The sequence below is a fragment of the Salmo salar genome, chromosome ssa25 (genome assembly GCF_905237065.1).
Source record: "Salmo salar chromosome ssa25, Ssal_v3.1, whole genome shotgun sequence".
NCBI classification, from domain to species: Eukaryota; Metazoa; Chordata; class Actinopteri; order Salmoniformes; family Salmonidae; genus Salmo; species Salmo salar.
In genome coordinates this window covers 27,677,746-27,704,864 of record NC_059466.1, presented here as the reverse complement: position 1 = coordinate 27,704,864, position 27,119 = coordinate 27,677,746, and the positions used below count along the sequence as shown (strand labels likewise).

Below are 27,119 nucleotides of genomic sequence, written 5' to 3'. Positions count from 1 at the left end.
AAAAAAATTGAGAACCTTTCATAATGTTGCCAAACAAAGACTCAACAAACTTACCTGAGACTCCCTGTCTCTGCCAGTCTGTCCCTGCATATCTGTCCCCAGCTCTGCTGTCTGTGTGCCATCTGTTGCCTGCTCTGCCTAATGACATCATTGTGAAACATTTCCATTAGAATTTCATTTCTTTCTTATGAACATTTTATCAACTAGTCTTTGAGATATTAGGCTACTAGGGTTCTTACTTTGCGTTTTGGTGTACTGAAAAATACTCTGATGTCCGTCTTTTTTCTGCCATTTTTCTACCTGGCTGGCTACACACACACACACACACACACACACACACACACACACAGTGTGCAGGTTATTTACAGTAGGAGATGGGCTTCTACCATCTTCTATCATTCTATATGGGCTTCGATCTAAAAGGTAGCTAGCAAATGTGAAACGGATTGCAGTGACAAGAGTTGACAGCTGTATGAGTTCACCATTTACACAACATATGCTGCAACCTTTTGTCATTTTAATCGTTTGTTTCATATTGGCTAGCTTCCAACAATAGCTGAATTTGCAAAGCTAGCGAGCACCAATTCCGTTTCAGTGGTGTTTGCTATAATCTTTGCTACCCGGGTTAAATAAAGGTGAAATAAAATAAATAAATAAAAGTTCCCTTGCGACAATTTAGCTTTTGCAACGAGACCATTAAATATATTTAAGACAATGGTAGAACAGAGTGTAGTTCTGTTCAGTTTGGACTTCAGTTTATCACTAACCTTATCACAGGGACTTTGAAGCACTAATTTACAGTAGATACGAACCCTCTGTTACCTTGCCAACTAAGGAACTGGCAGTGGATCAAACCATTGTGAGGCAAAGGGTGGGGGGGCGCAATCTTTTGAAACTTAAAAACGAGCTATTAAGTGTCTATAATCAGCACAATTGCTTTCATTGCATATTAGTAATATTATTTAAATTACATGTTATGTTTACAGTGATATATTGGGGGGGACAAATCATATTGTTCCCAGGATGGGGGGGGTCGTGTCCCCCCGTCCCCCCTGGGATTTCCGCCCCTGCAACTACCTAATACACACATCTAAAGGGATGGAATAAGAATATGTACATATAAATATATGGATGAGCGATGGCCGAGCAGCATAGGCAAGGTGCAATATATGGTATAAGGTACAGTATATACATATGAGATGCGTAATGTAAGATATGTTAACATTATTAAAGTGGCATTGGTTAAAGTGACCAGTGATCCATTTATTAAAAGTGGCCAGTGATTTGAGTCTATGTAGGCAGCAGGCTCTCTGTGTTAGTGATGGCTGTTTAACAGTCTGATGGCCTTGAGATAGAAGCTGTTTTTCAGTCTCTCGGTCCCAGCTTTGATGCACCTGTACTGACCTCGCCTTCTGGATGGTAACGTGGTGAACAGGCTGTTGCTCGGGTGGTTGTTGTCCTTGATGATCTTTTTGGCCTTCCTGTGACATCGGGTGGTGTAGGTGTCTTGGAAGGCAGGCAGTTTGCCCCCGGTGATGCGTGGTGCAAACCGAACCACCCTCTGGAGAGTCTTGCGGTTGAGGGCGGTGCAGTTGCCGTACCAGGCGGTGATACAGCCCGACAGGTTGCTCTCAATTGTTCATCTGTAAAAGTTTGTCAGGGTTTTCGGTGACAAGCCAAATTTCTTCAGCATCCTGAGGTTGAAGAGGTGCTGTTGCGCCTTCACCACACTATCTGAAATGGTCCACTCACACAGTTTGTCAGTGATGTGTAGGCCGAGGAACTTAACTTTCAACCTTCTCCACTGTGGTACCGTGAATGTGGATATGGGGGTGGTCCCTCTGCTGTTTCCTGAAGTCCACGTTCATCTCCTTCATTTTGTTGCTGTTGAGTGAGGTTGTTTTCATGACACCACACACACCAAGTGCCCTCACCTCCTCCCTGTAGGCTGTCTTGTCGTTGTTGGTAATCAAGCCTACTACTGTTGTCTGCAAACTTGATGATTGAGTTTGAGGCGTGCATGGCCACGCAGTCATGGGTGAACAGGGAGTACAGGAGGGGGCTGAGCACGCACCCTTGTGGGGCGCCAGTGTTGAGGGTCAGCAAAGTGGAGATGTTGTTTCACCACCTGGGGGTGGCCCATCAAAGTCCAGGACCCAATTGCACACGGTGGGGTTGAGACCCAGGGCCTCTAGCTTAATGATGAGCTTGGAGGGTAATATGGTTTTGAATGCTGAGCTGTAGTCAATTGACAGCATTCTTACATAGGTACTCCTCTTGTCCAGATTGGATAGGGCATTGTGATGGCGATTGCATCATCTGTGGACCTGTTCAGTATGCAAATTGAAGTGGGTCTAGGGTGGCAGGTAAGGTGACGGTAATATGATCCTTGACTAGTCTCTCAAAGCACTTCATGATGACAGAAGTAAGTGCTATGGGGCAGTAGTCATTTAGTTCAGTTGTTTGCATTCTTGGGTACAGGAACAATGGTGGCCATCTTGAAGCATGTGGGGACAGCAGACTGGCATGGGGAGCGATTGAATATGTCCGTAAACACACCAGCCAGCTGGTCTGCGCATGCTCTGAGGACACGGCTAGGGATGCCGTCTGGGCCAGCAGCCTTCCAAGGGTTAACACGTTTAAATGTCTTACTCGCGTCGGCCACGGAGAAGGAGGAGGCGGCGCAGTCCTTGTTAGTGGGCCGTGTGGTTGGCACTTTATTTTCCTCAAAGCGGTCAAAGAAGGTGTTTAGTTTGTCAGGAGCAAGACGGTGTCCGTGACGTGGCTGGTTTTCTTTTTGTAGTCCGTGATTGCCTGTAGACCCTGCCACAAGTCTCGTAAAGGTTACTTTTCAACTTTGCCTACTCCTGAGCATTCCTACTACTTAGAAAAACGTAATATTTTTAATGTGGGGCTATGACAGTCCATTGCAAATTAGTCTGACGTAATCACTCTTATATCTCCACCACTAATGAGGTGGGTGTGCATTTCGCATCGGAGCTTCTCAAAGTCAGGGGGCTTGGTTGACAGTGTGCACCTCTGCTGTCCCATCCAACCTGGATCAATATTTGGTTTTAATGCAGATGAGGGTACTGAATCCAGCTTCACACAGATATGAGCTGGCGAAGGGTAGCCTACCTTGAGTTTATAGTGCTTTTAAGACCACTGGGAACCCAGAAAAATATGAGGTCAAATCATGACGTCAGTGATCTTTAGGTCGGAGTTGTAGAAAGAGACCTGAGTTCCTGAATTGGAATTCCGAGTTGGAGGATCGTTCAAATTAGAGGTCGACCGTTTAAGATTTTTCAACGGCGATACCAATTAATCGGCCGTTTTAATTATTATTATTTTTTAGATAGATATCTACATCTCAGCAAAAAAAGAAGAAGAAAAAAAGAAACTGTCAACTGCGTTTAGTTTCAGCAAACTTAACATGTGTAAATATTTGTATGAACATAACAAGATTCAACTGAGACATAAACTGAACAAGTTCCACAGACATGTGACTAACAGAAATGGAATAATGTGTCCCTGAACAAGGGGGGGGTCAAAAATCTAAATTAACAGTCTATCTGGCATGGCCACCAGCTGCATGAAGTACTGCAGTGTATCATCTCCTCATGGACTGCACCAGATTTGGCAGTTCTTGCTGTGATATGTTACCCCGCTCTTCCACCAAGGCACCTGCAAGTTCCCAGACATTTCTTGGGGGAATGGCCCTAGCACTCACCCTCCGATCCAACAGGTCCAAGATGTGCTCAATGGGATTGAGATCCGGGCTCTTCGCTGGTCATGGCAGAACACTGACATTCCAGTCTTTCAGGAAATCACGCACATAACGAGCAGTATGGCTGGTGGCATTGTCATGCTGGAGGGTCATGTCAGGATGAGCCTGCAGGAAGGGTACCACATGAGGGAGGAGGATGTCTTCCCTGTAACGCACAGCGTTGAGATTGCCTGCAATGACAATAAGCTCAGTCCGATGATGCTGTGACACACTGCCCCAGACCATAATGGACCCTCCACCTCCAAATCGATCCCGCTCCAGAGTACAGGCCGCTGTATAACGCTCATTCCTTTGATGATAAACGTGAATCCGACCATCACCCCTGGTGAGACAAAACCGCGACTCGTCAGTGAAGAGCACTTTTTGCCAGTCCTGTCTGGTCCAGCGACGGTGGGTTTGTGCCCATAGGCGACGTTGCCGGTGATGTCTGGTGAGGACCTGCCTTACAACAGGCATACGAGCCCTAATTCCAGCCGCTCTCAGCCTATTGCAGACCGTCTGAGCACTGATGGAGGGATTGTGCGTTCGTGGTGTAACTTGGGCAGTTGTTGTTTGCATCCTGTACCTGTCCCGCAGGTGTGATGTTCGGATGTACCGATCCTGTGCAGGTGTTACACATTTTGCATTTACATTTTAGTAATTTAGCAGACGCTCTTATCCAGAGCGACTTACAGTAGTGAATGCATACATTTCATACATTTGTCTCCGTACCACGTGGCATACACGTGGTATGCCACTGCGAGGACGTTCAGCTGTCCGTCCTGTCTCCCTGTAGCGCTGTCTTAAGCGTCTCACAGTACGGACATTGTGATTTATTGCCCTGGCCACATCTGCAGTCCCCATGCCTCCTTGCAGCATGCCTAAGGCATGTTCACATTAGATGAGCAGGGACCCTGGGCATCTTTCTTTTGGTGTTTTTCAGAGTCCGTAGAAAGGCCTCTTTAGTGTCCTAAGTTTTCATAACATTGACCTTAATTGCCTACCGTCTGTAAGCTGTTAGTGTCTTAACGACCGCTGCACAGGTGCATGTTCATTAATTGTTCATGGTTCATTGAATAAGCATGGGAAACAGTGTTTAAACCATTTACATTGAAAATGCGTCAAATTCCAAATAACTTCACAGATCATCTTTGAAAGAGAGGGTGCTGAAAAAGGGACGTTTCTTTTTTTGCTGTAATGACAATTACAACGATACTGAATGAACACTTATATTAACTTAATACAATCTATTTAGTCTCAAATAAATAATGAAACATGCTGAATTTGGTTTAAATAATGCAAAAACATAGTGTTGGATTAGAAAGTAAAAGTGCAATATGTGCCATGTAAAAAAGCTAATGTTTAAGTTCCTTGCTCAGAACATGAGAACATATGAAAGCTGGTGGTTCAATATTCCCAGTTCTTCAATATTCCCACTTAAGAAGTTTTAGGTTGTAGTTATTACAGGAATTATGACGCGTCGACTTTTTCTCTCTATACCATTTGTATTTCATATACCTTTGACTGTTGGATGTTCTAATAGCACTTTAGTATTGCCAGCCTAATCTCAGGAGTTGATAGGCTTGAAGTCATAAACAGCGCTGTGAAGCAAGCATTGCTAAGAGCTGCTGGCAAACACAGTAAAGTTTGAGTGAATGCTTATGATCCTGCTGCCGCCTTCCACTGCTCAGTCAGACTGCTCTTTCAAATCAGACTTAATTATAATAAACACAGAAATACGAGCCGTTGATCATTAATATGGTCAAATCCGGAAACTATAATTTTGAAAACAAAACGTTTATTCTTTCCGTGAAATACGGAACCGTTCCATATTTTATTGAATGGGCAGCAACCCTAAGTCTAAACATTGCTGTTACATTGCACAACCTTCAATGTTATGTCATAATGGAAAATTAGTTCGCAACGAGCCAGGCGGCCCAAACTGTTGCATATACCCTGACTCTGCATGCAATGAACGCGAGAAGTGACACAATTTCCCTAGTTTAATATTGCCTGCTAACATGAATTTATTTTTAACTAAATATGCAGGTTTTAAAAAATGTACGTCTGTGTATTGATTTTAAGAAGGGCATTGATGTTTATGGTTAGGCACATTTGTGCAATGATTGTGTTTTTTTCGCGTAAGAGCTTTTGTTAAATCATCCCCCGTTTGGCAAAGTAGGCTGTGATTCGATGATAAATTAACAGGCACTGCATTGATTATATGCAACGCAGGACAAGCTAGTTAACTACACATGGTTGACGATATTACTAGGTTAACTAGTGATTATGTGAAGATTGTTTTTTATAAGATAAGTTTCATGCTAGCTAGCAACTTACCTTGGCTCCTTGCTGCACTCCCGTTTCTTGGTGGAATGCAATGTAATCGGCGTCCAAAAAATGCTGATTACCAATTGATATGAAAACTTGAAATCGGCCCTAATTAAGTGGCCATGCCGATTTTTAATCAGTCGACCTCTAGTTCAAATCGTTTCTTTTCAGAGTTCCCAGTTGTCTTGAATGCACTGATGTTGGAGATTTCAGAGTTCCCAGTTGTTTTGAACACTGCATTAATGTTCAGAGTGAGACGGCAGGGTATTCCTTTTGAGTCAGGAACCAAAACTCCTCTGTAGTGGATGTTCTTTTTATGGGCTCCTAATCAAATGTGTATATATATATATTTTTTGCATTGCTTTTAACTCATTTTGTACATAATGTTGCTGCTACTGTCTCTTACGACCGAAAAGAGCTTCTGGACATCAGAACAACGATTACTCACCTCAAACTAGATTTAATTGTTTCTTTAATGAGTCCGGCGCAAAGGATCTATTGCTTTGTCAAGACAAGGGCCAAATCCCCATCATCAGCGTAAAGAGAAGGGGGAGGAGGGCTGGGTGCCTTGTAAGAATTCGCAGACGAGAAGGTAAACCACCACTACCTTCAGGATTATTGGCCAATGTGCAGTCACTGGAAAACAAACTGGACCATCTACGATTTTAAGACTATATACAACGGGACATTAATAACTCTTATGTTTCACCGAGACGTGGCTGAACGACGACAGAGTTTTAAAATTTTTATTTCACTTTTATTTAACCTCTTGAGGATACCCTAGGATAGGGGGCGCCACAGCGCATTTTGAAAAAAAATCGTTCCCATTTTCAACGGCCTACTAATTAAACTCAGAAGATAGGGCATGCATATACTTATTATATATGGATAGAAAACACTCTAAAGTTTCTAAAACTGTTTGAATGGTGTCTGTGAGTATAACAGAACTCAAATGGCAGTCAAAACCCCGAGACCGATTGAAACAAGAAGTGGAATTCTGAATTGTGGACTTGACTTCTCATCTTTCCTTATTAATCACACCGTTAACCATGGTTCAGTGAGCACTTCCTATTGCTTCCACTAGATGTCGCCAGTCCTTTCACAGTGGTTTGAGCCTTATAGAGTCAAAACTCAGTGAATGACACGAGTTTGAAATTGGTCACAGGGGATGGGCCATCACCATTATGACGCCTGGCGGCCATGTCTGCCCCCACCTTTGGAAACGGTTTTAAAGGCCATGACATCATCCCCCTCGAATCTTATTGGCTCTCTTGGTGTTAGAGGCCCTGAAGATTTATTTTATACAACGTTTGACATGTTTGAACGAACCTACATGCGCGAGGATTGCTTTCATTATGAACTTCAGAGCTGCGCTTGGAGAGAGCCATAGGACGCGCTACCAACATCAGGCTAATGGAACGTGAAGTATGGACTTTTTGACCGAAAATACATCTGTTGTGGACCTGGGATGCTTTCTGATGAAGACAACTAAAGGTAGGCGATTATTGACAATATTATAGAAGATGAGATGGTTCATGCTGTTGCGTCCAAGATGGCGCCGAGCTCTGTATATTTGCTCATTTTCTGAGTATCTCATCTCCTTTTATCGCAAAGTGTGATTACCCAGTAAAGTTAATTTAAAATCTGGTATGACGGGTGTTCTCAAGAGATATTCATCTATAAATGTTAGATTGACAATATACATTTAAAAAATCGTTATAGTATAGCAATTTATTGAAACGTAGCATTGTTTACCGGGACGCTTTTGAGGGGAAATTAGGTAGTCAACGTCAGACAGAGATGTAAAATGCTGTTTTTATATATAAATATGACCTTTATTGAACAAAAGAATGCATGCATTGTATAACATGATGTCCTAGGGGTGCCATCTGATGAAGTTTGTAAAAGGTTAGTGCTACATTTAGCTGTTTATTGATTATATGTGATGCAAGTGGTTGGTCGGAAAATGGCTATGAAGCTGCTTTTTACGATGGACTCATCTAATATAATCTAATGATTTGCTTTTCCTGTAAAACCTTTTTGAAATCGGACGACGTGGGTCGATTCAGGAGAGGTGTATCTATAAAAAAAAAAAATATATATATATATTTTTTTTTTAAAATTATGATATTTTTTTAATGCTAATTGGCGATATGATTTTTCGCTGGATTTTGATCCCGCTAACGGGATAGGCCAGGTAGGCCAGTTGAGAACAAGTTCTCATTTACAACTGCGACCTGGCCAAGATAAAGCAAAGCAGTGTGACAACAACAGTTACACATGGGATTAACAAACGTACAGTCAATAACACAATATAAAAATGAAAAATCTATATACAGTGTGTGCAAATGTAGTAAGATCAGGGAGGTAAGGCAATAAATATGCCATAGTGGCGAAATAGAGGCTAACTGAAAATAGAGTTTTTCTTTAGTTTTACAATTTTCTACATTGTAGAATAATAGTGACGACATCAGCTATGAAATAAAACATATGGAATCATGTAGTAACCAAAAAAGTGTGTAACAAATCAAAATTATGAGATTCTTCAAAGTAGCCACCTTTTGCCTTGACAGCTTTGCACACTCTTGGCATTCTCTCAACCAGCTTCACCTGGAATGCTTTTCCAACAGTCTTGAAGGAGTTCCCACATATGCTGAGCACTTGTTGGCTGCTTTTCCTTCATTCTGTGGCCCAACTCATCCAAACTCAACTATCTCAATTGGGTTGAGGTCGGGTGATTGTGGAGGCCAGGTAATCTGATGCAGCACTCAATCACTCTCCTTCTTGGTCAAATATCCCTTACACGACCTGGAGGTGTGTGGATCATTGTCCTGTTGAAAAACAAATGATAGTCCCACTAAGCGCAAACCAGATGGGATGGTGTATCGCTGCAGAATGCCGTGATAGCCATGCTGGTTAAGTGTGCCTTGAATTCTAAATAAAGCACCCCCACACCATCACACCTCCATGCTTCATAGTGGAACCACACATGCAGAGATCATCCGTTCACCTACTCTGCGTCTCACAAAGACGACGGATGGAACCAAAAATCTCCAATTTGGACTCGTCAAACCAAAGGACAGATTTCCACCGGTTTAATGTCTATTGCTCGTGTTTCTTGGCCCAAATAAGTATTTTCTTCTATTTGGTGTCCTTTAATGGTGTTTTCTTTGCAGCAATTTGAACATGAAGGCCTCATTCACGCAGTCTCCTCTGAACACTTGACGTTGATGTCTGTTATTTGAACTCTGAAGCATTTATTTGGGCTGCAATTTGAGGTGCAGTTAACTCTAATGCACTTATCCTCTGCAGCAAAAGGTAACTCTAGGTCTTCCTTTCCTGTGGCGGTCCTCGTGAGAGCCAGTTTCATCATAGCGCTTGATGATTTTTACGACTGCACTTAAAGAAACTTTCAAAGTTCTTGAAATGTTCCGAATTGACCGACCTTCATGTCTTAAAGTAATGATGGACTGTCGTTTCTCTTTTACATATTTGAGTTGTTCAAGTCCATATTATGGCAAGGTCTTTTACCAAATAGGGCCATCTTCTGTATACCACCCCTACCTTGTCACTACACAACTGATTGGCGCAAACCCATTAAGGAAAGAAATTCCGCAAACTAACTTTTAACAAGGCACACCTGTTAATTGAAATGAATTCCAGGGGACTACCTCAGGAAGCTAGTTGAGAGAATGCCAAGTGTGCAAAGCTGTCAAGTCAAAGGGTGGCTACTTTGAAGAATTTCAAATATATTTTGATTTGTTTTAACACTTTTGGGTTACTACATGATTCCATATGTGTTATTTCATTGTTTTGTTGTCTAAAATGTAGACAATAGTAAAAAATAAACACCAGTAGGTGTCAACTTTTGACTGGTACTGTACGTCTGTTAAGATGAGGTGGTGGGTGTCTCTATTTGTCAATAAGGTGCGTGATGTCTAATATTAAAGTAGTCTCGCGGTATTGCTCGTGTAACCGATGTGAAATGGCTAGTTAGCGGTGGTGTGCGCTAATAGCATTTCAATCAGTGACGTCACTCGCTCTGAGACTTGAAGTAGGGTTCCCCCCTGCATTGCAAGGGCCGCGGCTTTTGTGGCGCGATGGGTAACGATGCTTTGTGGGGTGTTGATGTGTGCAAGGGTCCCTGGTTCGAGCCCAGGTTGGGACAAAGAGAGGGACGGAACCTACACTGTTACATTGATGCTGTTGACCCGGATCATTGGTTGCTGCGGAAAAGGAGGTCAAAGGGGGGGTGAGTGTAACCGATGTGAAATGGCTAGTTAGGTAGCGGTGGTGCGCGCTAATAGCGTTTCAATCAGTGACGTCACTCGCTCTGAGACTTGAAGTAGGGTTTCCCCTTGTGTTGCAAGGGCCGCGGCTTTTGTGGCGCGATGGGTAACGATGCTTCGTGGGTGTCAGTTGTTGATGTGTGCAAGGGTCCCTGGTTCGAGCCCGGGTTGGGGCGAAGAGAGGGACGGAACCTACACTGTTACACTCGCATGAGGTAGAATACCTCATGATGAGCAGTAGACCACACTATCTACCAAGAGTTTATCTATATTATTCATAGCCGTCTATTTACCACCACAAACCGATGCCGGCACTAAGACTGCGCTCAACGAGCTGTAAGGCCATAAGCAAACAAGAAAATGCTCATCCAGATGCAGCGCTCCTAATGGCTAGGCATTTTAATGCAGGGAAACTCATCTGTTTTACCTCATTTCTACCAGCATGTCTCCTGTGCAACTAGAGGCTAACTCGAGATCACATTTACTCCACACACTCATACAAAGCTCTCCCTTGCCCTCCATTTTGCAAATCTGACCATAACTCCATCCTCTTAATTCCCGTTTACAAGCAAAAACTCAAACACGAAGTTCCAGTGATGCGCTCAATACGTAAGTGGTTCGATTAAAGCAGACGCTAAGCTACTGGACTGTTTTGTTAGCACAGATTGGAATACACTATGTATACAAAAGTATATGGACACTCTTTCAAATTAGTGGATTTGGCAATTTCAGTCACATGCGTTGCATGGCTGGGTCCCCATTTTTATGCAATCTCCACAGACAAACATTGGCAGTAAAATGGCCATACTGAAGAGCTCAGTCACTTTCAACGTGGCATCGTCATAGGATGCCACCTTTCCAACAAGTCAGTTTGTCAAATTTCTGCCTTGCTAGAGCTGCCCCGGTCAACTGTAAGTGCTGTTCTTGTGAAGTGGTAAGGTCTCGGAGCAACAACGGCTCAGCTGCGACGTGGTAGGCCACACAAGCTCACAGAACAGGACTGCCGAGTGATGTAGCGCTTAAAAATCATCTGTCCTCGGTTGCAACACTCACTACTGAGTTCCAAACTGCCTCTGGAAGCAACATCAGCACAATAACTGTTTGTCAGGAGCTTCATGAAATGGGTTTCCATGGCCGAGCAGTCGCACACAAGCCGAAGATCACCATGCGCAATGCCAAGTGTCGGCTGGAGCGGTGTAAAGCTATTGGACTTTGGAGCAGTGGAAACATGTTCTCTGGAGTGAGGAATCACGCTTCACCATCTGGCAGTCTGACGGATGAATCTGGGTTTGGCGGATGCCAGGAGAATGCTACCTGCCCGACTGCATAGTGGAGGAATAATGGTCTGGGGCTGTTTTTCATGGCTAGGCCCCTTTGTGGCAACAGTTGGGGGAAGGCCCTTTTCTGCTTCAGCATGACCCCTTGCACAAAACGAGGTCCATACAGAAATAGTTTGAGATCGGTGTGGAAGAACTTGACTAGCTTACACAGCGCCCTGATCTCAACCCCATCGTACACCTTTGGGATGAATTGGAATGCCGACTGCGAGCCAGGCATAAACACCCAACATCAGTGCCCGACCTCGCTAATGCTCTTGTGGCTGAATGGAAGCCAGTCCCCGCAGCAGTGTTCCAACATCTAGTGGAAAGCCTTCCAGAAGAGTGGAGGGACGCTTATAAGAAATCCCGCTACGTCTTCCAACGAACCATCAAATGGGCAAAGCGGCAATGCAGGACTAAGCTCGAATCCTACTACACCGGCTCTGACGATCGTCAGAGGGGCAAACCCAGCCACGAGCTGCCCAGTGACCTACCCGACGAGCTAAATACCTTCGATGCTCGCTTCAAGGCAAGCAACACAACCATGCATGAGAGCACCAGCTGTTCCAGACGACTGTGGGATCACACGCTCTGTAGCCGATGTGAGAAACTGTTTTAAAAAGGTCTAACATTCACAAGGCCGCCAAACGGATTAACAAGACACGTACTCGGAGCATGCGCTGACCAACTAGCAAGTGTCTTCACTCACATTTTCAACGTCTCCCTGACCCAGTCTGTAATACCCACATGTTTCAAGCAGACCACCATAGTCCCCGTGCCCAAGAACACCAAGGTAACCTGTCTAAATGCATATTGCCCTGTATCACTCACATTTGTAGCCATGAAATGCTTTGAAAGGCTGGTCATGTTGCCCATCAACACCCACCATTATTCCAGACAACATGGACCCACTCCAGTTTGCATACCGCCCTGAGAATGCTGTTCATTGACTACAGATCAGCGTTCAACGCCAAGCTCATCACTAAGCTAAGAACCCTGGGATTAAACACATCCCTCGGCAATTGGATACTGAACTTTCTGACGGGCTGCCCCTCCGGTGGTTTGGGTAGGTAACACATCTACCACGCTGACCCTCAACACGGGGGCCCCTCAGGGGTGCGTGCTTAGCCCCCTTCTGTACTCCCTGTTCACCTACGTCTATGTGGCCCGACTCTTAACACATCATAAAGTTTGCTGATCGTGGTAGGCCTGATCAGACAATGATGCAGCCTACAGGGAAGAGGTCAGAGACCTGGCAGTGTCATTCTAGGACAAAAAACCCACCCTCAACAAGACAAAGTAGCTGATCGTGGACTACAGGAAACGGAGGGCCGAGCACGCCTCCAATCACATCAACGGGGCTGTAGTGGAGATGGTCGAGAACTTCCAAGTTCCTCGGCATCCACATCACTAAGGACCTGGTCCAAATACACTAAGTCATTAAGAGGGCATGACCCCCCCCCCCAAAAAAAAAACGTTCTACAGCCACAAGCAAGGCACTACAAAGGGTAGTGCGGTCAACCCAGTACATCATGGATGGCCGAGCTCCCTGCCATCCAGGACCTCTATACCAGGCGGTGTCAGAGGAAGGCCCTAAAAATTGTAAGACTCCAGCCACCCAAGTCAGTCTGTTCTCTCTGCTACCGCACGGCAAGTGATACAGGAGCACCAAGTCGAGGACCAAAAGGCTCCTGAACAGCTTCTACCGCTAATTAAGCAGCAACCCAGACTGTATGCCTTTCACCCCCTGCCTACACGTACATATTACCCGACTCAATCACCCCAACTACCTCGTACACCAATACATCACCTGGTAACGGTACTCCTTGTATAGGCCTTCTTATTGTTTCTATTTCTTTATCTAGTTACTTTTTAACTGCATTGTTGGGAAAGGGCTCATAAGTAATCATTTCACAGTGAAGTCTACACTTGTTGTATTCAGCGCATGTGACATTTTATGATTGAACTAAATAATATTTGTTTCTTTCAATGAACTTAGTATGACTTACACATATCGGCAAAGCCTTTGTCTTACTGCTTTCCACTGGGCTGTATGGCATACAGGCGTAGTAGGGCTATCATTCCTCTGGCTGTGTGGCGTATAGCTGTGCTAGGGCCATGATTCCAGCCCTGTCGTGTGTGTGTGTGTGTGTGTGTGTGTGTGTGGTGAGACACTGCAGGGCCTGTATCATGTCCTATCTAGTGATTTAATTTAATCCTTAGTCCTGTCTCTCCGCTGCAGCCCTTCAGCCTCTAAGTGATAACGTACAGATGGCAGTCAGTGCTTTTACATTTTAGTCATTTAGCAGATGCTCTTATCCAGATTGACTTACAGGAACAATTAGGGTTAAGTGCCTTACTCGAGGGCACATCGACAGATTTTTCACATAGTTGACTCAGTGTATCCAACCAGAGACCTTTCGGTTACTGGCCCAACGCTCATAAACACTAGGCTACCTGCCACCCCTATTAGTGTGAAGGACTGTGGGAACCCACTGCAGCGGAACCTGGTTAGGATAATTGAACAGTAAACGACTGAGAGACGGCCGGGTGTCGGCTTGTCCACCAATCACCACCCACTGGGGATTAAAACCTGGGACTACTACCCATCCAGACAATATCTGCTATCTGCCTGACATGGATGTAATATTGAATCATTGGTCTAAATCAGTAGCAGCAATGCCAATTCAGTATCCACAGGGATGTGACTTCTCCTGATTTTTAATCTGACATCCTCCATTGATATTTTGAAACTGGCCTTTCCCCTAGCCAAACTCGAGATGTTCGAGATTATTATTATTATATATATTTTTTTTAATACCTTTTTATTTAACTAGGCAAGTCAGATCATATCCCTGTGTATCAGCCAAATGTAAATGTGTTTCTGGTTATGCTGGATAACTAAAAGTAGCAGTAGCTACTACAGTAATGTAACGTATGTCCTATGTTCCTGTTTTCAGTATAATATCCATGCCTACCCGACCACGGTCATCTTTAACAAGTCCTCCATCCATGAGTACGAGGGACATCACTCTGCTGATGGAATCCTGGAGTTCATACAGGTGAGAAGTTACAATTAGCCTAGTTTGCAGTATGGTGCAGTCTCCTTGCGAGCCAGTGCTTATAGCACCAGAGAGGTTTAAAACGAAGACTCAATATATGGTTACTGTACCACTCAATGTATTTTTTATTTAACCTTTATTTAACTAGGCAAGTCAGTTAAGAACAAATTCTTATTTACAATGATGGCCTACACCGGCCAAACCCGGACGACGCTGGGCCAACTGTGCGCCACCCATTGGGACTCCCAATCACGGCCGGTTGTGATACCCTGGTTCAAATCCAGGCTGTGTCTGTAGTGACTCCTCAAACACTGGAATGCCTTGTCTTAGACCGCTGTGCCACTCGGGAGCCCAATTGACAAATCTTCTGAATTTTCAGCCCCTTTATACAATAGAGCCCTACTTTAGTGACACCTGATTCTCCCCCTTTTTCCAGGACTTGGTCAACCCCACGGTGGTGACCATGGACCAAGACAGCTTTGCAGAGCTGGTAAAGAGGAGGAAACACAGTGAGACCTGGATGGTGGATTTCTATGCCCCATGGTGTGGGCCCTGTCAGGCCTTGCTGCCTGAGTGGAGGAGGATGGCACGGGTAGGTACTGGTTCTATAGGGCAGGAGGCCCTGGGCAGTAGGATGGTGGATTACTATTGTTACAACCTGGCTCAAGATTGTAACAATGGGAAACCACAAACTGAGTAAAGGAATAACAAAATGAATTTATTACATAGATAAAGTAAACACACTCACAACAATAATCAGATGAGGCATGACAGTCAGTAAATTAGGTGTCAACTCCCAAAGCCACAATGAAACAACCAAAGGTATGCATGGAGAGAGGAATCTCTTGCTGAATGAGGAAACAGTGGCTTTATGCTACACCTGAGCTTTCACAGGTGTGCCCCATCAGCACTGATGACCCTCCCAGCTCCACCCACCTCTCCTACTCCACCCACCAATCTCCTGCAGGAAGTAAGCGCAGCAAAACCCAGTAGATGCTCCATGGTGTGGGCCCTGCCAGGCCCTGCTGCCTGAGTGGAGAAGGGTAGCTTGGATAGCTGGTAAGTAGGAGGCAGTAGGTTGTAGACAGGCTGGAGAGTAGGCTGTTGGCAGGAGGGAGTAGAGTAGGTACTTAGGTAGAAGGATGGTAGACGTCTATGCTCCCTGGTGTGGCTGGGTAGAGGAGGGCACAGGTAGGTAGTGGTTTGTAGGGTGGGTAAGGGTGGCACGAGTAGATATTTCGTAGTAGAGATTGGGGCTAGGCAATGGCCACTGGGCAGTAATCAGTAGGATGGTGGACCTTCTATGCCCCCTGGTATGGTCCCTGTCGTGCTGCCTGAGTGCCTGAGGAGAATGGCACGGATAGGTAGTGGACTGTAGGGTAGTAAGCTGTAGGCAGTAGCGAGTACTGGTATATCTACCCTGCTGCCAGAGTGGCGAATGGCACGGGTAGGTACAGTAGGCCCAGCAACAGAGCTTCCACTCATGTGTTCTCTGGATATCGGGTGCCTTGAATCTAGCAAAGATGTATAGAGATATGTGGTATGAGCATTATCACATTTAATTCTACGGTGGGTAGGTGTCATCAACAAATCCAACTAAATGCATTTGTCTCCAAGATTTTCTAAATTGTCGTCCACTATAGTGAAATAATTAGTATTCTGTCTGCTGATGTCTCCTCAGGCGCTCAATGGTATGATAAAGGTGGGGACGGTGGACTGTCAGAAACACCACTCCTTCTGCCAGGGAGAGGGGGTCAGAGGCTACCCTGAGATACGCCTCTACCCACAGAACGCCAACCGACGAGACGTATACCAGTATGTACCTTACTGTCCTTTCACAAGCGTTTCAGAGATGCTTGATTCAGACCCTAGTCTTACAGTTCCTGATCAAATTTTATTGGTCATATACACATTGTTAGCAGATGTTAATGCGAGTGTAGAGAAATGCTTATGCTTCTAGTTCCGACCTTGCAGTAATATCTAACACGTAATCTAACAACTTCACAACAGCTACCTTATACACACAAGTGTAAAGGAATGAATATGTACATATAAATATATGGATGAGCGATGGCTGTGCTGCATAGGCAAGATGCAGTAGATGGTATAGAGTACAGTATATACAGGTGAAGTCGGAAGTTTACATACACTTAGGTTGGAGTCATTAAAACTCGTTTTTCAACCACTCCACAAATTTCTTGTTATCAAACTATAGTTTTGGCAAGTCGGTTAGGACATCTACTTTGTGCATGACACAAGTCATTTTTCCAACAATTGTTTACAGACAGATTATTTCACTTATAATTCACTGTATCACAATTCCAGTGGGTCAGAAGTTTACATACGCTAAGTTGACTGTGCCTTTAAACAACTTGGAAAATTCCAGAAAATGATGTCATGGCTTTTGATAGGCTAATTTGACATCCATTTGAGTCAATTGGAGGTGTACCTGTGGCTGTATTTCAAGGACTACCTTCAAACTCAGTGCCTCTTTGCTTGATATCAAGGGTAAATCAAAAGAAATCAGAAAAAAATGGTGGACCTCCACAAGTCTGGTTCATCCTTGAGAGCAATTTCCAAACGCCTGAAGGTTCATCAGTACAAACAATAGTACGCAAGTATAAACACAATGGGACCACGCAGCCGTCCTACCGCTCAAGAAGGAGACACATTCTGTCTCCTAGAGATGAACTTACTTTGCTGCGAAAAGTGCAAATCAATCCCAGAACAACAGCAAAGGACCTTGTGAAGATGCTGGAGGAAACGGGTACAAAGTATCTATATCCACAGTAAAACGAGTCCTATATCAATTTAACCTGAAAGGCCGTTCAACAAGGAAGAAGCCACTACTCCAAAACTACCATTAAAAAGCCAGACTACGGTTTGCAACTGTACATGAGGACAAAGATCGTACTTTTTGGAGAAATGTCCTCTGGTCTGATGAATATATTGGATATATTGAAGCAACATCTCAAGACATCAGTCAGGAAGTTAAAGCTTGGTAGCAAATGGGTCTTCCAAATGGACAATGACCCCAAGCATACTTCCAAAGTTGTGGCAAAATGGCTTAAGGACAACAAGGTATTGGAGTAAGTCAAGGTAAGTAAAGGTATTGGAGTGGCCATCACAAAGCCCTGACCTCAATCCCATGAATTTGTGGGCAGAACTGAAAAGGTGTGTGTGAGCAAGGAGGCCTACAAACCTGACTCAGTTACACCAGCTCTGTCAGGAGGAATGGGCCATAATTCACCCAACTTATTTTGGGAAGCTTGTGGAACGCTACCCGAAACGTTTGACCCAAGTTAAATAATTTAAAGGCAATGCTACCAAATACTATGCACACTTCTGACCCACTGGGAATGTGATGAAAGAAATAAAAGCTAAAATAAATCATTCTCTCTACTATTATTCTGACATTTCACATCTTTAAAATAAAGTGGTGATCCTAACTGACCTAAGACAGGGAATTTTTACTAGCATTAAATGTCAGGAATTGTGAAAAACTGAGTTTAAATGTATTTGGCTAAGGTGTATGTAAACTTCCGACTTCAACTGTACATATGAGATGAGTAGGGTATGTAAACAGTATATGAAGTGTCATTGTTTAAAGTGACTAGTGATACATTTATTACATCCAGTTTTTAATTATTAAAGTGGCTAGAGATTTCAGTCAGTGTATTGGCAGCAGCCACTCAATGTTAGTGATGGCTGTTTAACAGTCTGATAGCCTTGACATAGAAGCTGTTTTTCAGTCTCTCGGTCGCAGCTTTGATGCACCTGTACTGACCTCACCTTCTGGATGGTAGCGTGGTGAACAGGCCGTGGCTCAGGTGGTTGTTTTTCGTTGATGATCTTTTTGGCCTTCCTGTGACATTGGGTGGTGTAGGTGTCCTGGAGGGCAGGTAGTTTTCCCCGGTGATGCGTTGTGCAGACCTCACTACCCTCTGGAGAGCCTTGTGGTTGTGGGCGGAGAAGTTGCCGTACCAGGCGGTGATACAGCCCGACAGGATGCTCTCAATTGTTCATCTGCAAAAGTTTCTTCACCACGCTGTCTGTGTGGGTGGACCATTTCAGTTTGTCCATGATGTGTACGTCGAGGAACATAACTTTCCACCTTCTCCACTACTGTCCCGTCGATGTGGATAGGGGGGTGCTCCCTCTGCTGTTTCCTGAAGACCACGATCATCTCCTTTGTTTTGTTGACGTTGAGTGAGGTTGTTTTCCTGACACCACACTCCGAGGGCCCTCACCTCCTCCCTGTAGGCCGTCTCGTCGTTGTTGGTAATCAAGCCTACCACTAGGCTTTACATGTTGTACAGGTCACATTCTGTATACTTTATATTACGCTTTCATGTTTTAAAGTTTACATGTTGCTTACATACTGTAAAGTTTACCTTAAGTTATGTTGTAAATACGAGTACTGTTTTTATTTCTCTCACCAGGAGTTACAACGGCTGGCATCGAGATGCTCACTCTCTCAAAGTCTGGGCTATGGGGGTATGTTCTCTCCAGTGTGTTTCTGATGTTAGCCTGTCCTAGCCTTTTAACAATCATTATTAGAGGAATATTTGTATCTGATTTGAATTCAACAAAGGAATTTATGCAGTCTGTCTTTGTCTTAGCACTCTTCCAAGAGCGTCAGTGGATCTGACTCCAGAGGACTTCAGGAACAAGGTGATGGGAGGGAAGGATCACTGGGTGGTGGACTTCTATGCTCCGTGGTGTGGAACATGCCAGCACTTTGCCCCAGAGTTTGAGGTCCTCGCTCGGGTAAGATATCCTCTCCACTCCCACCATCTCTCAAACACTTTTATTTATTTATTTTTTATTTTTTTCTGGGCCCATTTTCATAAAGCGTCCGAGTAGGGAGTGGTGATTTGGGATCAGGTCCCCCTTGTCCATGTAAGCTAATTATGATATAAATGGATAAACTGGTCTACTCTGAGACACTTCATGAATACAGCCCCTATTCGTGTTTGTGAAGCGGCTGTATTTTCGATGCTAGAGCGAAGTTATTGTTTCTGCCTCTACTCATACTGTACTTCCAGCGCTAGGCTGGTAACAGTGGGGTGTCTTGTGTGGCTCTGCTCTGAATAATGTAAGGGTTCTGAAGTGTCTGAGTCACTAGGCGGCAATGTTTTTGTCTGTGCACAAATGGCACATTATTCACTATTTGTTTAGATGCTTATTGTTTGATAGCCGTTAGTTTAAACAATAATCCACTTTTTTTGTATTTTTGTTAGGTTCCCCATTAGCTGTTGCAGCTACTGTTGCAGCAGCTACTCTTCCTGTGGTCCACATGAAACATGACATAATACAGATAATTAATAGACAAGAACAGCTCAAGGACAGAACTACATGCATTGTCTTTGGAAAGTATTCAGACCCCTTGACTTTTTACACAATTTGTTGCTTTAGTCTTATTATAAAATGGATTAAATCGTTTGTCCCTCATCAATCTGCATACAATACCCCATAATGAAAAAGCAAAAACTGTTTTTTTTATACATTTTTGCAAATGTATTACAAAAAAATGATATCACTAAGTATTTGGACCCCTTACTCAGTCCTTTGAAGCACCTTTGGCAGTGATTACAGCATTGAGTCTTCATGGGTATGACGCTACAAGCTTGGCACACCTGTATTTGGGGAGTTTCTACCATTCTTCTCTGCAGATCTTCTCAAGCTCTGTCAGGTTGGATGGGGAGTGTTGCTGCACAGCTATTTTCAGGTCTCTCCAGAGATGTTCGATCGGGTTCAAGTCCGGGCTGGGCCACTTAAGGACATTCAGAGACTTGTCCCGAAGCCACTCCTGCGTTGTCTTGGCTGTGTGCTTAGGGTCATTGTCCTGTTGGAAGGTGAACCTTCGCCCCCCGTCTGAGGTCCTGAGTGCTCTGGAGCAGGTTTTCATCAAGAATCTCTCTCTGCACTTTGCTCTGTTCATCTTTGCCTCGATCCTGACTAGTCTCCCAGTCTCTGCCGCTGAAAAACATCCCCACAGCATTATGCTGCCACCACCATGCACCATCATGTTTTGGCGGATGCATTGTCAGGGATGGTGCCAGGTTTCCTCCTTATGTGATGCTTGGCATTCAGGCCAAAGAGTTCAATCTTGGTTTCATCAGACCAGATAATCTTGTTTCTCATGGTCTGAGAGTCTTAAGGTGTCTTTTGGCAAACTCCAAGTGGGTTAGGGTTAGTTCCATCTAGCCAAGCTACCATAAAGGACTAATTGGTGGAGTGCTGCAGAGATTGTCCTTCTGAAAGTTTCTCCACAGAGGAACTCTAGAGCTCTGTCAGAGTGACCATCGGGTGCTTGGTCACCTCCCTGATTGCTCAGTTTGGCCGGGCAGCCAGCTCTAGGAAGAGTCTTGGTGGTTCCAAACTTCTTCCATTTTTAAGAATAATTGAGGCCACTGTGTTCTTGGACCTTTAATGCTGCAGAAATGTTTTGGTACCCCTCCCTAGATCTGTGCCTAAGACAAAATCCTGTCTCGGAGCGCTATGGACAATTCCTTCGACCCCATGGCTTGGTTTTTGCTCTGACATGCACTGTCAACTGTGGGACCTTATATCGACAGGTGTGTGTGTGTGTGTGTCCCTTTCCAAATCATCATGTTCAATCAATTGAATTCACCACAGGTGGACTCCAATCAAGTTGTAGAAACATCTTAAGGATGATCAATGGAAACAGGATGCACCTGAGCTCAATTACAAGTCTCAGCAAGGGGTCTAAATACTTATCTACAGTGAGGGGGGGAAAAGTATTTGATCCCCTGCTGATTTTGTACGTTTGCCCACTGACAAAGAAATGATCAGTCTAATTTTAATGGTAGGTTTATTTGAACAGTGAGAGACAGAATAACAACAAAAAAATCCAGAAAAACGCATGTCAAAAATACTTATTTCCCTCATTAAAATGCAAATCATTTTATAACATTTTTGCCATGTTTTTATTTTTTTTGTTATCCTGTCTCTCACTGTTTAAATAAACCTACCATTAAAATGATAGACTGATCATTTCTTTGTCAGTGGGCAAACGTACAAAATCAGCAGGGGATCAAATACTTTTTTCCCTCATTGTAAATAAGGTGTTTTTATTTTTAATGCATTTGCAAAAAAAATCTGCTTTGCGCTTTGTCATTGCGGTATTGTGTGTTTTAGAATAAGGCTGTAATATAACAAAATGCAGAAAAAGTAAGGTCTGAATACTTTCCAAAGGCACAGTGAATTATTTTTTTTTAAGCACATGTAGGCTACTTATCAATAAATACACACACACCATCTAGGTCAAATAGGGGAGAGGCATTGTGCTGTGAATTATTATTTTTTTAAATCCAGGTTTGCTGTTTATTTGAGCAGTATGAGATGGAACAAAGTTCCATGCAATAAGTCTCTATATACTGTACACTTTCTTGAATTTGTTCTGGATTTGGGGACTGTGGAAAGACCCCTGGTGGCATGTCTGGTAGGGTAAGTGTGTGTCAGAGCTGTGTAAGTTGACTATGCAAACAATTTGGGATTTTCAACACATTTGTGTTTATTATAAAAAGTGATGCGGTCAGTTTCTCCTCAACTCTTAGCCAAGAGAGACTGGCATGCATAGTATTTGTATCAGCGCTCTGACAACAATGAAGAGCAAGACGTGGCGCTCTGTTCTGGGCCAGCTGCAGTTTAACTACGTATTTCCTTGCAGCGCTCGACCACACGACTGGACAATAATCAAGATTAGGCTAAACTAGACCCTGCACAACTTGCTTTTTGGAGTGTGGTGTCAAAAAAGCAGAGCATCTCTTCATTACAGACATACCTATCCCCACCTATACAACTATTGTCATGGTCAAAACAGATTCAATCGAATGTAACGCCAAGTAATTTAGTCTCCTCAACTTGTTCAACATTATCAGATTCAGCTGAGGTCTAGAACTTAGGGAATGATTTGTACCAAATACAATGATTTTCTGGACCAGTTTATTACTGCCCCCCCCCCCATTCCAAAACAGACTGCAACTCTTTGTTAAGGGTTTCAGTGACTTCATTAGCTGTGGTTGCTGATGCGTATATAGTTGAATCATCAGCATACCTGGACACATGCTTTGTTTAATGCCAGTGGCAGGTCATTGGTAAAAGTAGAAAAGAGTAGAGACCCTAGAGAGCTGCGGTTTGAGTTAGCGGATGGAAATGGTTTTGGCTGTCTCCCTATGGGCCCTGGTCGAAAGTAGAGCACTACAGGGAATAGGGTCATGTTTTATAATGCAGACTTTGTCTTTGTCAAGATGGTGACAGGAAGCTTGAGGGCAGGGAAAGTAGACTGTCAGGCCCACTATCAAACCTGTCAGTCAGCTGGAATCACAGCCTATCCCAGCGTCCGATTCTACCCACACCTGGGCACCAAGAAGGTAAGAGACTCCTGATTTATTTTTATTTTTATGTGTTAGCTATTTATCCAGGTAAGTTATTGAGAAGTGAACACAATGTGCAATGATAGTTTGTTTTCGTCATAGCAGCTTATTGTTCTCTTACATCTTCCTGTCCTTGTTAGACTGGAAATCAAGCTACAAGTTAGACATTTGATTACTATGTATCAGAAGTTCCAGTAGAAGGATATTCTTGTTTTATCTCTGATTTTGTTCGAGGACCTCTTTCCTAAAGTTGTTTACCATTTTATATTTCTGGAGAGGCCCAGTCAGTCCCCCAGAGTAGAGGTCTTCATGGATCCAATCAGTACCCTAATCCCCGAGACCCAATCTGGGACCCGCGCAGGTCCGGCTCGAATTCAAAATAATGTCACGGTTCTGTGTTGGATCTGATATGATTGTCTCGGTATTTGTAATTTTAACTGACTTGTCCGGATGGGCCCGTACATATCCGATCGAGACTTCTGCAGTAGAGTGAAATTGTATCATTTATACTGCTCTTGCTTGCACGAGAGTGGAGCGTGGCGTATGTAGCTGCTTGTTGGCCAGTCATAAGTCATCAATACGGCAATAGGCTACAGTCATATAGCCTCCATGTGTGGCAAAAGTTAGGAGATATCTAATCAATGGAAGATGGAATTAAAAGTTCAAGGAGAATGATAGGCTACAACAACCAAGAGACCAGCGGAGGCTGCAGAGGGGAGGACGACTCATAAAAATGGCTGGAATGGAGTCAATGGAGCGGTATCAACCACATGGAAACCACGTCTTTGTTTAATACCATTCCATTGTCTCCATTCCAGCCATTATGAGCCGTCCTCCACCCCAGCAGCCTCCACTGCAAGAGACAGCAGGTTGGCTGCAACTTAATATTCTGAATGGAGTTGTTATTTGTAACTGTAGGATGAGAAAGCGTATGCACTGCAGCTTCACTTAGCTTAACTAGCTTCTCCCAGGTATGATGCAGACAAACGGTACTACGTAATCCTATTTGATAATACATTTCCTAGCTATGGCAGCTATTAGTTTACTTTAGCACGAGTCGTCTTGATTGGTTGCTTGTCTCTCCATCACTGCTCAGTTTGGTCCCTCCACTGCCTGCTAGAGCAGTACTTCTCTCGCGTGATCAGCTCCAGTTTAGTAAAGTAGCTTAAATTTATTTTCTGCTGCTTGTCTTACTCTGATCGGACCGGGTCTCAATCCCGGTCCGACCAGGTCTATCCTGAACGGGTCTAGTTGTCCTCTGGTCCATTTGGACAGGGGCTCTATATTTAAAACAATTATTTATGCATATTGGGTCCGAGTGAGAAATCCCCAGGTACATTTCGGAATGGGTCCAACTGTTTGGACCCGTGAAGACCTCTCTACCTCAGAGCACTGTACCCTAACTTCTCTGTCTCCATCCCACCCTCATCCTTTCATCTATCCCTCTATCCACCCGTCCCTATATCATCCCTCCCGCCGTCCTCCAGCATGACCAGGGAGGGGAGCACGTCAACAGCCGGGATGCTACTAACATCGCCAACCTCCTCCGTCAGAGGCTCCAGCAGCTATCTCCATGGTTACATGGCAAGGCCGCCAACTTCAAGGTAAGCTTCTTACGCGGTTCAGTAACTCTGCGATCACCATGTTGCTTTTTAATCTTAGTAGCTACCTCTTGCCTTTTGCAGTCAAGCAGAGTGATATTATTCTCTGGCATAGACTTTTAAGTGATAGTTTGGCTTCTGGGCTCTGGACTTTCTGGGCTCTGGACTTACTGGCTTAGCTAATTCAGCCAAGACAACTGCTAATAGTCTGATTGAAGTGACTATGGATTGTGTTGGCTCAGTGTATCAAACTGCAATATGAGCATATTTTCTCAACATGACTTTGTCGCAGTATATTCGTGAAGGTTCACCACCACAAATGTAATCCAAATGGATCATGTTGTAATATTTGAATAGTATGTTAACTATGAACTTTTCTTTCTTTCTGCAGGATGAATTGTGAGTTCAAGAGGGTCTATTCGAGAGATCCAAGATTCACTGAGATGCTTTTCCTTAAGGGAAATGTAAACAACGAACAGTCAAACCTACACACTTAACAAACATACTCTGAGAAGAGAGGTTTACTGCCAAAGAACATTTGCAAAGAAGACGTTATCGAGCAGTTATCTCAGTATTGTCGGTCTGTCAAAACAAGATGTATTTAATTTCTCTAAACTGATTCAATGATTAGGAAAGACTGACTCACTGTCCTGTCGGAAATGTTAATAGTTATAGAGGTGGAATGTGTCTGTACGGTAGGTGCTGACCTGCCTGGTATCTGAATGTACTGTCTGATGTAGGTTCGTGACAACATATTTTATTTATGATGATACAAAACGGCAGTTTCAGTTTACAATGGGCTTGCCAACTCGTGTTGATTCAACTTTAACCATTTGAGTGTAGAGAACAGTGTTTTATTCATTCTGTGAAGTGACCACACTGTACTGAATGTGGTGTTGGTATGTTTGTCTGCTGAAAGTAACCTAATTGTTCAGTATCCAACCTCTGTAAACAGTTTAGAAAAAGGAACCCTGTACACTTAAAAAAAATGAACATGAAATATGTTGCCAATACCCTCCACATCATTCACTCCACATCATAAATGTATCTGTTACGGTTTACCGTCCTTGAAGTGTGGATGGGAATCATTTGGTTAGTTGTGGGATGATGCAGTCTTGCAAAAGTTTATTTTCAACTCAAAAATAAAATGCTGTCCTTGGATGATGTTTGAGAACTTGTGATCTTAAATGCCAATAGTGTCCCCTTTAAGACACTCCAAAGAGGTATCCTTCTCTTTTCCTTTCAAGTTGTTTTGCCCAGACCCTTGTATGGAATAAATGTCATGTTTTTTAAACCTTACATTTTGTTTGTTAAATGGCATTTTGACTATCAGTTCCCAAAGTATCCACTAGATGGAAGCAGAACAGTGTTAGTCTTAAGCTTAGCTCAGGTTTCAAGTTTTACAGTGAAAGGCCTTTCTTTCAAGTACAGGGAAAGGCCTTTCTTGCTAGCTCTAACCCCAACAATTTAGTAATTAATAACACTGTAATACTAAAAATAAGAACTTTAAAGGTGAGTAAGCATACTAAATACAGGGTCTGTTCCAGTACCATATTTACAATGTGCAGGGAGAGGTAGATATCAAATTGTATTTGTCACATGTGCCGAATACAACCGTAGGCCTCACTGTGAAACGCTTACTTGCAAGCCCTTAACCTACAATGCGGTTAAGAAAATATTTACAAAATAAAAATGAACAATACTGAGGCTATAGGCGGGGTACCGGTACCGAGTCAATGTGTGGGGGGCACAGGTTAGTCAAGGCGAGTAGCAGCAGTGTAGAATCAAAGGGGGAGGGGTGTATGTAAATAGTCCGCTTGACCATTTGATTAATTGCTCAGCAGTCTTATGGCTTGGGGTTAGAACCTGTTAAGGAGCCTTTTGAACATAGACTTGGCGTGCCGGTACTGCTTGCTGTGCGCGCGCAGAGAGAACAGTCTGACTTGGGTGACTGGAGTCTTTGACAATTTTTTTGGGGCCTTCCTCTGACACTAGGTCCTGGATGGCAAGAAGCTTGGTGGTACACACTATCCTCCATAGTGCCTTACGGTCAAATGCTGAGCAGTTGCCATACCAGGCGGCGATGTAACTGTCATTATGCTCTTGATTGTCCAGCTGAATAACTTTTTGAGGATCTGGGGACCCATGCCAAATCTTTTCAGTCCTGAGGGGGGATAAGGTGTTATCGTGCTCTCTTCACAACTGTCTTGGTGTGTTTGGACCATGATAGTTTGTTGGTGATGTGGACACCAAGGAACTTGAAATTCTCAACCCGCTCCACTACAGCCCTGTCAAAGTGAATGGGGACATGTTCGGTCCTCCTTTTACTGTAGTCCACGATCATCTACT

General features: G+C 43.8%; 1 protein-coding gene across 4 annotated transcripts in view; it reads left to right on the top strand.

Moving 5' to 3' along the window:
• Window positions 1–26,069, top strand: part of LOC106586473 (dnaJ homolog subfamily C member 10) — a 33,762-nt gene extending 7,693 nt beyond the window's left edge. For 2 of the 4 annotated variants that reach the window (XR_006761964.1, XR_006761965.1), the window contains 8 exons: window positions 14,666–14,767; window positions 15,204–15,359; window positions 16,449–16,582; window positions 19,210–19,264; window positions 19,390–19,537; window positions 23,044–23,166; window positions 24,657–24,773; window positions 25,162–26,069. Coding sequence is in view for 1 of the 4 variants with exons in the window: in XM_045707546.1 (XP_045563502.1) it covers window positions 14,666–14,767; window positions 15,204–15,359; window positions 16,449–16,582; window positions 19,210–19,266; window positions 19,393–19,537; window positions 23,044–23,166; window positions 24,657–24,773; window positions 25,162–25,173 (846 nt within the window). In the remaining 3 variants the exon portion in view is untranslated. Of the gene's footprint in view, window positions 1–14,665; window positions 14,768–15,203; window positions 15,827–16,448; window positions 16,583–19,209; window positions 19,267–19,389; window positions 19,538–23,043; window positions 23,167–24,656; window positions 24,774–25,161 lie in introns of those variants that run through there. The other 2 variants (XM_045707546.1, XR_006761966.1) reach the window with 2 other exon arrangements.
• The last annotated feature ends 1,050 nt before the right edge of the window (window positions 26,070–27,119 follow it).